Genomic DNA, 14,194 nt, shown 5'->3' with positions numbered 1-14,194 from the left:
CCACCTGCCAATCCCTGTAAATATAACACACACACACACACACACACACACACACACACACAAAGTTGCCAGGCCATCGTTCTTAATGCTTGCCAGTTGGAGGACCTATGTATGAAACAGTTATACTGAACTGAGCTATTGGTCTACCTAGCCCTATGTGTTGGCTGCTCTTTCATGACACAGCTCTAAGCAGTGGCGCTTTCCCAGCCATGTTCTTTCTTAGCTGGAGAGGCCAGGGGTTGGGCCTTCAAAGTTCTGCATACAGAGTGTGTGTGCTGTGCTGGTGGGAATGAAACTATTTCCGTTTTCTTCCCTCTCTCCTTCCCTGGTATGGTAGGAGACCAAGTCACCTCTCACTGCAAGAAAGAAAGAATTGGGTCAGAGCTGCAGGTATAGGGCAAAAGCAGGGAGAGTCCCCTTGCTGTCTGCCAGGGACAGAGACTCTCCTTGCTCCCAGTACTTGGTTGGTTGGCTTAGCCGGGGCCACCTTGCAGCTCTCCATCATCAGATCTCCCTTTTCCACCTCATCCTGGAGAAGACCCAGAGAACATGGACTCCCGTTCTGCTAGTGGTTTGCTGTCGATTCACTTTGTTCTCCTGCCTAACCAAATTTCTTTTTCTCCCCCTTGTTTGTTTGTGTTTCAGAACGTATTAATTGTGGAGGTAAGTTCATCTATTTGGATTGGCTAAAATGGGTGGTGGGCCTTTTGAGTACAGTATGTCTTGTAATACTTAATGTATGTAGGTGCAGATATACAAAGAATCCCGTGAAGTCAACAAAAACCTTGCTAGTGCTTTTCGAAAGCCGTTTAGCTAAAGGCTGTGACACCTTTTATTTTGGACTATGAAAAAGACCCAAAAGAGGCTAATTCTTCCCCTCCTCCTCCCAGAAATTAAAATAATAAAATGGTGTTGATGTTGCAGAACTTTCCAGCTATTAGCTAACCAGGTCAGTTTCAAGGCTCTTGTGTTAATATACGAAGCCCTGAACAACTTGGGTCCAGGATGCCTTAAGGCTCACACAAGCCCTTATATCCCAGCTTGATCGCTGAGATCATTCGGAGGAAGACTTTAAGTTGTCCCCCATCTTACAAAGGCTCAGCTGGTTTAAACTTCCTTCCTTCTTACTGCACTTTCAACTTCCTGTGGAAATTATTTTGCATTGTCTTTAATGGTGTTTTATTGTACTTGCACATATTGTTGTGTACCACTGTGATATTTTATATGAGTAGACAGCATATAAATACTTTTATAAATAAATAAATGCCCCAACTCCACACACACACACACACACACACACTGGCCTCCTTTTCCCTTTCGTGCTCCTGTGGTGCAATGGGTCTGTGCGTCTGGCTGTTAACCAGAAGGATGGTGGTTCAAGCCCACTCAGGGACTGTGGGCAGGATTCCTTCATTTGCAGGGGGTTAGACTAGATGACTCTTGGGGGTCCCTTCCAACTCTACAGCTCTATGCTTCTATGCTTTGCAAAGGATATCATTGGAACCGGAAGAACGATGAGAGCTCTCCTCAGCAAAATTGAAAAATGCAAGCCCAAGATGGTCAAGGTGGCAAGGTAAGTGTAGTATTTGGGAGGGACCACATCTCAATGGGTGGAGCAGCCTTCGATAGTGTGATGCCCTCCAGATGTTTTGGACTACTAGTCCCATCAGCCTACAGCCAGCACAGTCAATGGTCGGGAATGATGGGAATGGTAGTCCAACAACATGTAGAGGCTACTGTGCAGGCTACTGCTCAGAAGCTTGTCTCTTTCTCTATGGGAGGATGGCAGAGGCAGCTGAGTCAGCTGATAAGGGAAAGAGAAAGGAAATCCTTTTGGGTTTGCCCTTGATGAGTCTTCAGACATCTCCGATGGAGGGGAAGTGCACTCATTTACTCTTCTGCTGAAATTGGGGTGAGGTGGGGAGTTTGCCAAGCTAAACAGACCTCACCAGCCGTGCATGGTTACCCATCAGAGGCTCAATGTATCTCTGGTTTTTGCTACCTGTCTTTGGAGTGTCAAAACGGGGAATGGGGTTGGTTCTCAAGCAAGGACCATAATCAAAATAGTGGATAATATTGAGCTTGATGTACAATTATCTGACCAGGGAGGCCATAATATATGGCTGTTGGGCTGTGGATCAGCTGAACGTTAGGACATGGTACCCTCCAGATGTTGTTAGACTACAACTCCCATCATCCTTGTCCATTGGCCAAGCTGACTATGGCTGTTGGGAGTTGGTGTCCAACAACATTTAGAGGGGCACCAGGCTTAGCAGGTTGCAAGTTGTACAGGCTTTTAGGAAATGAGAGATGGGGACAGAAGAATACATCCAACCAAGCCAAAATGTTCAGGAGTTATGTGAACAAACCCAGCTTTTTAAAATGTTTACAATAAAAAAACACATTTTTGTTATTTATTTAATGATAGTTTGCTGGTGAAAAGAACATCTCAGCCTAATGGATACAGACCGGACTGTAAGTGCTCTCCTGTGGATTTTCTTTGCTTCCTGATTGTGAAGTAGCTAAAATGTTCCATTGTTCCTGTTTTCATTAAATAGGCAAGACGTAATACACCCGGTCCTTGGGGTGTTGTTCAAAAGTGATGCTAGGAATAGCCTCTAAACAATGGAAGTGCCACCTTGATCAGAACTATCAATTGGGGGGGGCAGCTTCCCCTCCACTATCCCTATTTCATTATAGACATGTATGAGAGACGTCGTGGGAAATGACCACCTTTTAAAACCGATTTCAGAGTTGTGCCACTGTCAAGAATCACAAGCTTGACCTTGCAACCTTCACAATGCTTCTGTTTCCAAGAGTGTTTGGGGTTAAATTGTGGCACTTTAACACCAGCTTCAGATAAGTTTAAAAGTTGCCCAGTAGGTGTTCCTTGCAACACCCTGCATTTTATTCTGAGATCTGAGATCTTATAATGAAGGACAGTATATAAATCTCATTTTTAACAAATGCCCTTAGCATGTCCGTTGGCCAAGATACAACACACTGTGGCTTCAAAGTCGTACATTGTCCAACTGTATTCCAGCAGCAGACAACTGCTGATTGTTCCTTGAAGCTGTCAGAAAAATCATTTGGGAGTTAACTTCCCTGGGGACATATCTCTGTTTGGGTAAGAGCTGTAGTTAGCAAGCTCTATATTTCTCCCCCCCCCCTCAATATTAGCTAACAGGATTCCTTTTAGACAGAATTGTGGTCCTTTATATGGCCTAATTGGGTACATCTAGACAGCTCTGCTTCAGCTTCAGTAAAGTGTTCCCATCTCAGAGCCTCAAACTCACAGACACTGAGATTTGGCTCTTGTATACAATTTCCAGGTCAGTGAACTATTATATAAAGGAAGTGTCAGAGTTTGTATTTTTAACAATACAGACATTTTGCCCTCTCTCTTTTCCAGATTATGGATTTGAAATTCCAAATTTATTTGTGGTGGGCTATGCTTTAGACTACAATGAGTACTTCAGAGATCTAAATGTAAGTGTCTCCCACTCTTTGCCTCCTGAAAAAAACACACACTTTTATAAACTATGACTTTGAAACCCAGCCAGTCTAGAACTGGGTTTCCTCTTCTGTGGCTAACAGTAAAAAAAATGTACCCTACTTCTGCAGCGCATGGTATTTTTAAATCCTTATCCTGCCTGCCTTCATGTACAATGGTTTGCTTCCTGAATAATGCTAAACCATAGCTTAGCTGCGGGAAGCCTTGGGCTCATGCTCTGCTCTCCACGCAGCTCTGAGGAGAATGGAAATATCCGTTACATAAGATAAACACCTTTTCCAGCACTCATACTTGCAGCGTTATTTCTGTCAGTGGGAGAATGTGATTTATTTCTGTCACTCGACACAGCACACTGGAGCGATCAGAGTGCAGACTGTGGCTCCTCCATAATAATAATAATAATAATAATAATAATAATAATAATAATAATTTATTATTTGTACCCCGCCCATCTGGCTGGGTTTCCCCAGCCACTCTGGGCGGCTTCCAACAGAAATGAAAAATACACTAAAATGTCACATATTAAAAACTTCCCTGAACAGGGCTGCCTTCAGATGTCTTCTGAATGTCAGGTAGTTGTCCATCGCCTTGACATCCGGTGGGAGGGCATTCCACAGGGCGGGTGCCACCACCGAGAAGGCCCTCTGCCTGGTTCCCTGCAACTTGGCCTCTCGCAGGGAGGGAACCGCCAGAAGGCCCTCGGAGCTGGACCTCAGTGTCCGGGCAGAACGATGGGGGAGGAGACGCTCCTTCAGATATACTGGACCGAGGCCATTTAGGGCTTTAAAGGTCAGCACCAACACTTTGAATTGTGCTCGGAAACGTACTGGGAGCCAATGTAGGTCTTTCAAGACCGGTGTTATATGGTCTCGGCGGCCGCTCCCAGTCACCAGTCTAGCTGCCGCATAAACGCTGTTGGTTGACTTTGTGGGTTGTGATGTTAAAACTTTTCGTTTCAGCACATATGTGTTATCAATAACCATGGCAAAGCCAAATACAGAGTCTAAGGAATAACCGGCTGGTCTGAACTGGAAAACTGACAGTCCCCTTGAAGCATCTCCTGAAGAACAATTGAACTGACATCCGTCCCATTCAGCCTGGACTAAAAAGTGGCCCCTTCTTTCTAAGGGGGGCAAAGAGACTTTGCTGCAGTCAGCCACCCTCATCTCCTTTGTAGCAGAACTTGGACAAGGCAAAGACCGAGAAGTCATGATCTCTCTCTATATATATAATTTAGTGTTATAAGTTAGCAACTAATTAGTTAATTCATTATAATTAGTTATGACTATAATTAGTTACTATGAGATAGTAAGTGAGATGGCATTTATTTGTTGGCTTGCTTATCCCTTACCTTGCTCCAATCTTCTTTGTGAAGATAGTGAGGGCAGCTGCGCTATTCACAAAGCCATTCTGCAAGGATCCGTAGCTTTGTGCCTCCCAATGGTGCATCTTGTTGCTTCCAGTTCTTCTGAGCCCTTCTTTTAAAGCTTTCTTGAAGAAGCTCAGTGTACATCAGAGGTGGGGAACTGCAGGCCCTGGGACCAGTCGTAGCCCCAGACACCTTTGTCGGCTCCTTGGAACTTTCTGCAAGCAACACCCTCTTTCCGCAGTTCACCCCCCTCACTAGCTCTTAGAATCATAGAATTATAGAGTTGGAAGGTACCCCGAGGGTCATCTAGTCCCACCCCATGCAACACAGGAATCTCAACACGTGGTCTCCCATCCAGTTTGGAGCCATGCCTGACCCTGCTTAGCTTTGCAAATGTATTAGCAGTTCTTTGCACGCAAGTGTTTTCGCCTGCCTGGAATGTGCCCTTGAACTCTGATAATGCTTCATTTTTGCCTGGATGGAAAACAAGGGGGGAGTGTGAGTATGGATAAAGAACTAGTCTGCTCTACAGAGGTAAAATGCACATTGTTGCTCCGTTCAGTTTGGCTTCTGGCTCCACCCATCACAAGCATGTGGCCCTTGGAAGGTTCCCCAAAAAGGGAATAAGGCCCCTAGTAGGCTGGAAAATGTTCCCCATTATCCTCACAAGAACCTTGTGAAGTAGCTTAGGCTGAGGGAGAATGTACTAGCCTCAGACTCACCCAGCGAACTTTGAGGCTGAGTGGGGATTTGAACCCTGGTCTCCTAGGTCCTAGGACAACACTCTAACCACTATGCCACACTGGCTTTCAGGGGGCTTACAGTGGCACGCAAAAGTGCAGACTATATAATAATCATGCTCTAAATTAATCTGTCTGTTCATCATGGCCACACTCAGTTGCCCTGGGCAAACCTTTAAAAGGTAGCTTGGCTCATTTCCTGTATCTTGAGTTTTGTTGTCAGTAAGGTTCTGTTTTGCGGGATAACAAGATTCTTGAATCATACATCACATTCAAGAAACATCAAATATACATTATGTTAACGGTGTGCTGGTTCTCCCAGGAGTACACATTGATTGATCCCTGATCAGTTGACATCCCCAAAGCTGGTGTTGCCAGTGGAGCAAGAACTAATGTAAATGGTTTTCCTCTACTTCCATTAATCCCCACAGTGACCCTGTGAGGTAGACTAGGCTGAACAATATAGACTACCCCTAAGTCACCTAGGACTAGGGCGATATCTGGTTTTCAACATCATGATATATCACCAGCAAAACATTGCAATATATCGATATATCACAATGTCTGAAATAAGAAATAAGGATCAAGTTGTGTAGAGTCACTCATATGTGATTCATTGTTCTAGGGCTACAGTCCTAAGCACAAATTGCTAGGGAGTAAATTTCATTGCACATGGAAGGACTTATTTTTTTGAGTAAGCATGCTTTAAGCCATTTGTATTTCGTAGGAAGGTAACTGGTTTTAATTCATATCTAGTCCCACACTGCAGAGTCACCAAGGTATGTGAATCTATAAAGTCCCCAGTGGGTCGGTTTCAGTAAATGTATTTATGGGTGTGTTTCTGATGAGCCTTTGTTACCCATCCATCCAAAATCATATGGAGCTCCAGTATAATAACATTGAATCTTAATGAATCTTTGCGAGACACTTTTGATTTGACCTTTCAAGGGGAGATGATGGTGTGTCATGAATGCATGGATGTACTCAACTGTGTTTAATACACTGAATTTTAATTGGAACCAAACAATAGCAGCCAAGCTTGGGTTCCCAAACGGCATCCTTTGTGTACAACATAGGAAAGTCATAGATTAGACAAAAAAACCAAGACCCACTATGAGTGCACATTTCCATAACCGAAACTAATCATGTACAAAGGGTTGCTTAGATGGCGTATATTCTTTCTCAAATGTTTTTTCTCTCTCTTAATTATCCTATTTTTTCACAAGCAATTAACCTATCTATGAATATGAATATGGGGGTGTTGATACAGGGGTGGGGAAACAGTCTTTTCGGAAGATAGGAAACATTTCATGTCGCAAAACTCAAATCCATATTAAAAGCATCTTCAGCTTTCCGGGCTTTTGAGGTTTCCCATTTCCTTTGCCATCATCTGCAAAATATATTTTTCTCATTTACCTGTTGCACTCATTGGAAGAAGGCCATTATGTGCTATATACAAACTGCTCTCAATAACTTCCTAAAGGAAGCCAGTGCAAAAATATAAAAATTGAATGCAAGCAGCTTTGTTCAGAACAGCATGGGGCCTATTGTTGTTAGACTGCAGTTTCCTTTACAGTAATAAACAGTAAGGGCGCTTTGCTATATTAGAGATTGCTTTCAATTTCCCATCGCCTCTTCTTCAGCACAGATTTGCACACCCCACAGAAGCCTTTACAATGTACACAAGTGCTTTGGGGAAAACCAATGTAAACATTTCCTGTGTACCTCTGCTGTGGCCTGTACATTTTTCCTAGCTGAATAAAATGAACTGAAGTAACTACGGGATTTCCACCATTGTGTAATTAATTGCTCTCACTGCCCCATGTTTATGCATATGCAGATGGGGAGGGGGAGGTTGAGGATAGATTTTTCTGCATGTTTCTTTTGTGAGAGAAAACAATCTCCACTCAGCTATCTGTCGAAGACAGGCATCCCCAAACTCGGCCCTCCAGCTGTTTTTGGGACTACAACTCCCATCATCCCTACCTAACATGACCAGTGGTCAGGGATGATGGGAATTGTAGTCCCAAAACAACTGGAGGGCTGAATTTGGTGATGCCTAGTCTAAGAGAGCAATCCTAAACTCCCTAGAAGGAGTGGCATTGGGTTCACTGGATCCTACAGATCTCCCTCACATAGGAGAAGCATGTAAGTTCAGGCCAATGGTCCAGCAAGTCCAGCTTCCTATTCTCACAGATACCCAGATGCCTATGGGAAACCTGCAAGCAGGACACGAGCACAAGAGCCCTCTCCCCTCTTGGGATTCCTGCAACTGGTATTCAAGAAGCATTCCTGCCTCCAACTGTGGAGGCAGAGGATAACCATCATAGCCAGTAAGCATGGATAGCCATCTCCTCCATGAATGAGCAGAGGGAGATCTCTGTGCAAAGGAGGAATGTCAGGAATGCCCTGGTGTGGTGGCAGCAAGCTCCACTGCTGTTCTGCAGGTAGAAGTATGGCCCATGATGGAACCTGAAATGGTGTGCTCCAAGGGCACGTTGGGGAAGAAGAAGAAGAAGAAGAAGAAGAAGAGTTTGGATTTGATATCCCGCCTTTCACTCCCTTTAAGGAGTCTCAAAGCGGCTAACATTCTCCTTTCCCTTCCTCCCCCACAACAAACACTCTGTGAGGTGAGTGGGGCTGAGAGACTTCACAGAAGTGTGACTGGCCCAAGGTCACCCAGCAGCTGCATGTGGAGGAGCGGAGACGCGAACCCGGTTCCCCAGATTAGGAGTCTACCGCTCTTAACCACTACACCACACTGGAAGGCGATGACTCACAGAAATCTACGCATCCTTGTTCCCCTGACCAACTGCAAAAGCTACCCCAGCCCTGGAGCTGGCATAGTTTATTTCCCCCCTGTAGCATTTAGTGAGAGGGACCTGTTTTTGAAAACCTGACTGCAGCAAGAAAAAGGAATAAATGCTACTCACCTCGCAGGGTGGCAGTTTCTTCACCATGCAGAAACCCTCAGGTTTTAAAAATAATTCAAATTTATTTTACCACAAAATTTTAAAAAATTGCATTATTGGTTCCTAAAAGCCTAAGAAAAGTGATGTTTTTGCCTGGCAGCTAAATGATGGTACAGATAATACTGATTCAGGAATCTATCTTTGCTTTGTTTGTATATATATATTTATTTTCTTCTTTGCATTTTAGTCTGATGTACTGCATACAATTATTTTAATGGTTGTTTTAGAAATTATGGGGGGAAATAAAGTGAAGTGGGGGAGATCACAACTGTTTATACATTTTATTCCTAGTCCCCGTGAAATCTTTGAGTCGCTTGTATCCAGTGACCTACCAAATGCTGTCATCATCAGAGCCAAGTGATCTTTTTCAATCATGGTCACATCTCTTGACTCATGAACTAGTCGGAGGGTGTTTATTCTTCCAATCAATTTAACAACATCTGGCAGATTATATAAGGCGAGAGGATGTTCTTTATAAACCGTCATGGACAACATGTTTCTCTGTTTTTTGCAGCCATCCAGTTTTCTCTGATTTCCCTCTCTTGCTCTCTAATAGCTGACATCCTTCCACACCCTGCCCCCAAAGATAAAAGCAGGATTGTTGCATCTATGAAAGTGACATCAGCATTTTGGAGTGCTCCCTTTCGACAATTAATTCAACTCATTCATCCTTCAGTTGGCTGGATCCCAAAGCTATCCGGGAGAAAATTACGGAGGATGACAAAACAAACACTATCCAAAACAGCTATATTTTTAACCAGTTTAAGGGCTATAAGGGAAACTTCAATCTACAAAGCAGTCCAGATCTATTGTTGTATGTTGTGTCCTAAGTATCCTTTCCCCATGATTCTGCCTTGTAATTCTGATTAAAAAAAAATACTTTGTTTGGTGTCTTTCATAAACGAGGATAACATGCTCCTCAACATGCAACAGGCTTGCATGCAAATCATGCACATGATGGAATCTTCTGGGGTGAAGGGTGCTCTAAAAAGAAAAATAGTAAATAAATAAATAACTGCAAACACAATAGGATACATGCAGCTTTTGCAATAAGAACATATAGGCACCGCAAGTCTTGCATAAATACACACTGGTGACTCGTGTCCACAATGCTGAGAGATGCACAGCTCCGCGTGCACATGCATGTTGCCAACCCAGACAGCATGCATGATGAAAACATGCATGGCAAAAGCAATTAAGTTCTGCTCCTCTCCATGCCATCAACGCTGCCTAACATAGGCATTTGGCCAGCACAGTCTGCTGTCAGTGCTACTGTTATCACTACATTGGCACGGTGTAAAGTTTCTGTTCCTGCACCACACAGGCCTTTTGCCTGCATCCCCATCACAGCCAGGAACTGTAACTCAACCACAGGATTGCTCTGCTAGTGAACCTTATTCATGGGTCTGCCGCAGCTCTGAAGGCAGAGTAGGGAACTCCATGATGGCAGGTGCCCCACAGAAGGGAGAACATGAATGAGAAACTTGGCAAATGGAAGCACTTCCCTTTGGCTATGCTGTTTCCTTTCTTGATTCCTCCTCCTCCTCGGCTGTTACATCCTAGTACGGGGGTGTTTGCAGCCGAAGGAAAGTAACACCAATTGGAGTCTTGGAAGGAGCCTCCCCACCCCGACACACAAATGCTCTTGTACCAGTTCCCACTGTGCGAATAACAAGGCAGAAGAGCACATACGGCATGTGTGAAGAAGATGAAACTCTGAATTCAAGCCACTGCTGTTATTAGAGCACTGCAAGGTACTCTGGGGAAATTGCATCATTTTTCTTTGGTGTGCAAACGGTAGCATGCAATTTATTAATTATTATTATTACCATCGTTGTTATCAACAAGAACATCAATAGCAGCAGCAGAAATTACTGTAGCCAGCATTAATAATAGTAGTAGCGGTAATAATAATAATAATAATAATAATAATAATAATAATAATAATAAGGCTTTAAAATGGGGTTAGACAAATCCATGGAGATGACTACCAACGGCTGCGAGTCATGATGGCTATATGTTGCATCCAGTGTCAAAGCAAGGATACCTCTGAATGTCAGTTGTGGGGCTCATGAGTGGGTGAGTGCTGTTGCACTCCTACCCTGCCTGTGAGCTTCTGATAGGCATCTGTCAGAGCAGGATGCTTGATAGGCCTTTGCTCTGATTCATCAGGGCTTCCTAGGTTCTTATGTTCCCCAAAGGGCTCTAGCATAAAAGCAACCTCAGTGACCTTGGACCAGTCAGTATCTAACTATCTAGTCCAGAGCTGTTATAAGAATAAAAAAGGGGCAATCATTTAGGAGGAGAAAATTGGTCTAAGAGGAGGATGCCTTGGAGTCTGATGAGTGGACAACCCTTACTGGTAATGGCAGCATAGGAGGGGGACTGGTGGCTGTTAGTCCCTCCCTGCCAAGTTATCTTCCCTGACATCTGCACCACACACTTAAAAGCACACAACTTTCCCCAAAGAATCCAGTGAACATAGGAAGCTGCCTTAAGTCAGGTGATTGGTTCATCCAGCACAGTACTGTCTACACCAGGCTTTCTCAACCTGTGGGTCCCCAGATGTTGTTGAACTACAACTCCCATCACCCCTAGCTAGCAAGGCCAGAGCTCAGGGATGATGGGAGTTGTAGTCCAACAACATCTGGGGACCCACAGGTTGAGGACCGCTGGTCTACACTGATAGGCCAAGGATGTCCAGGATTCCAGACGGGGTTCTCTCCCTGCCCTCCTTGGAGATGCCAGGATTGAAAATTGGAACCTTTTGCACGCCAAGCCGATGCTTTGCCACTGAGCTACAGCCTTTCCCTGAACTCTATGGGAACTGTAGTTTGTTAAGGGTGCTGGTAGATTTAGCTTTGTGGGGGGGACAGGACATTCCCAGGTAGTCACCATGTGCTTTAAATGTGCATTGGGTGTGCTATCGAATGTGTGGTGTGGATCCACCCTTACACAGTTATCAGCTCTCTTACCTACTTTACAGACTGAAAGAAGCAGAGAAAGCAGATGGAAATTTAATTTTCATTATTTTAAAAGAGGCTTCTGGTTTGTGTCCAGCTTGATCAGAGTGGAAAGGCTTGCTGGCATGCTGAGCGCTCAGCAAGGGACTCTTTGTACCCACCAGCGTGCCCAAACGCTTTGTTCCCAAAGCTGAGACAACAGATCTGCTATGAAATAGAGCCTTCGGTTGGAAAGCCTTCCCTGGCTATTGGACACGCAGATGAGCCATGCTATCAGCATCAAGCACATGTCTTGATCCAGTAGCCCAGTGCATTCTTGACATGAGAGGGAATGGCTTCTTGACCTAAGCAGAGTCCACTTGGGACATCCAAGCACAGAATATTAGCCCAATCCTAATATAACGGACACCTGGCTCCACATCCAAAAAGGAGACGAGCCAAAGTCTCAAATTGGTGGGTGTTTACTTCTATTTATGTAAACGGAACCAGAAGTAAGAACATGTTTCCTGCACAGAAAGGGAGAAGGAAGTCCGGATACATTTGTGGAGCTGCCGCCGCAAAATAGCCCAAGCTGTCTCTCTCCAGAGAGATGCAGAAATATTCAATGAGTTCACTCTCTGGCACTGCCTAGACTCCCGTGGCGGCTCTCCAACCTTGTCCTGAGGCAAGGTGAAGTCACTCTTTCTGGCAGGGAGTTTTATGGCCAGAAAACTCCGGTCAAAGTTTGTCCCAAAGATGTTGCCTCGTAACCATAGCTCAGTGTTATGCAGAATGTCCCAGGTTCAAAACCTGATATTTCCAGGTAGGGCCAGGACTGTCCCCTGCCTGAAACCCTGGAAAGCTGCTGCCAGTCAGTGAAAGCTATACTGAGATATCTGGGACAATGGTCTATCTCAGAATAAGGCAGCTGCCTATGGACCTGTCCCCAGGGGTGGGTGTCAGGTGTGCATGCAGGAACCAGGCCCTGTGACCAATAGGACTTTGCAGGACTGGGGCCTTCCTAAGTTTGTTCTGAAGAGGCAAGGTGTGGCCTCACAGGTGAGGCCAATTGGTGGTAACTCACAGCACCTGGTGGCAAGAGCTGGGAAGGGATATAAGGTCAGCATTTCCCTTCGGCTCTTTGCCACAGCAACACGCTTCCTGTCTTTAGCTTCTCGCTTCATGATCTTTGAACCTTGGCTTCTTGATCCTTGGATCCTTGACTTCGTGACTCCTTGCTTCCTGACCCTCGGACCCTTGGCTTCTTGACTCCCGGCTCTCTGACCCTCAGACTCTTGGCTTCCTGATTCCTGGCTTCTGGACCCCCGTTCGTGCTCCCACCCCGCCATCTTGCCCCTGGTCTTGATGTCCCCTGCCAGAACCTCGATCACCCGTGAACCGGACCATGGCAGTGGTGGGTGGCAGCAGCAGTGTCAGAGAGAGAAGGGTTTCCTAGCAAATGCAATCTTTCCAGATAGGAGAACAAGCAGACCTAGGAGAAATATAGTGTGGGATGATCACAGACGCACTTTCAACTTCAGGGCCACTACTGCAAGGATTCTGTTTCTTTGTTGATTTAAAGCCGCAAGAGCATATGCTAATCTATCACTAAAAAGGCACTGACTGCAAATATCTCCAAAACAGTGTTGGTCTGGAGCAGCTTTTTCTTGGTGACAATTGCCATATTGGGCAAATAAAAGCCGCTCTGGAAAACGAGCCACTCTAGGATCCGTGCGCAGTGCCATCTGCAAGGTATTCTCTCTAAACCTTGCAAGCTGTTACCAGAGAAATTGGCAGCCAGCGAGGCCGGCATGCCACATGAGTAGGCAAGAGGGTAAAGGCAGCTGAATTAAGGCATCTCTTCAAGCACGAACAACAATATTAGTCTGCTTGGTATTTCTACGCTATCTTTCATCCAAATTGATTTCATGGTGGTTTACAACAAGATCAAAGAACAAGCACAAAGTAAAAATGGAACACGCTAGGGGTCTTGCTTACCAAACACAGTGTGTTCCCTGGAAATTGTTCCGTCAGGCAAGCGTTCACATAAAGAGTCTAGGATTTTCATTGATTTCTATGGGGACATTTTCAATCCGGGATTTTTCTGATCTATCACCCCACTTTTTCAATGGTTTCTTCCTGAAACAGTGACAGCCAACTAGCCAAGGAGAGACAAAGGAAAAACCTGATTTGTCTGATGTCTCCTGCTCTGTGATTTGTCCAATCTCTCCTGCCCTCTGATTCTTCTGATCTTGCTTCCTCCCTCCTTGCCTGGTTTCTGCCCCCAAATGGCTGCCACCAACCGGCGAAGCACAAACAAACAAGAATTAAAGAGGTAAGTGAAACGCAGGCTGTTCAGACACCTGTAGAATGTATAGTGAGGTTTGGGCATAATTCTTTGTTTGGATAAGTGAATTTTCACATAACAAGCAGGTAGATATCAGGACCTGCATGTACTCGCCAATTATGAACCCCCACACCTCCTATAGTGAACTCTAAATACATAAGGCAGTTCCTGCATAGCCCTTGGGAAGCTCTCATATTTGTATATTTTGTATTTTGTATTATGAAGCAAATATGAAGCTCTCATATTTGTGTATTTTGTATCTCGGGTTCCACAGTAACATGATGACTCTATAATCAACTTTTGAGAAATG

General features: G+C 44.7%; 1 protein-coding gene across 2 annotated transcripts in view; it reads left to right on the top strand.

Annotated features, from left to right (window-relative positions):
- The window catches only part of PRTFDC1 (phosphoribosyl transferase domain containing 1), a 52,411-nt gene extending 43,064 nt beyond the window's left edge, over positions 1–9,347 (top strand). Inside the window, exons 5-9 of one of the 2 annotated variants that reach the window (XM_081882730.1) lie at positions 646–663; positions 1,491–1,573; positions 2,429–2,475; positions 3,413–3,489; positions 9,152–9,347. In XM_081882730.1, coding sequence (XP_081738856.1) covers positions 646–663; positions 1,491–1,573; positions 2,429–2,475; positions 3,413–3,489; positions 9,152–9,208 — 282 coding nt within the window. In that variant the 3' untranslated portion in view covers positions 9,209–9,347. Of the gene's footprint in view, positions 1–645; positions 664–1,490; positions 1,574–2,428; positions 2,476–3,412; positions 3,490–4,473; positions 4,666–9,151 lie in introns of those variants that run through there. The other variant, XM_081882729.1, reaches the window with a different exon arrangement.
- Positions 9,348–14,194: the final 4,847 nt, after the last annotated feature.

The sequence above is a fragment of the Podarcis melisellensis genome (assembly GCF_964234715.1).
Source record: "Podarcis melisellensis genome assembly, chromosome: 12".
NCBI classification, from domain to species: Eukaryota; Metazoa; Chordata; class Lepidosauria; order Squamata; family Lacertidae; genus Podarcis; species Podarcis melisellensis.
Note: the sequence above shows the minus strand (reverse complement) of the source record. Positions and strands in the feature narration are given on the sequence as shown.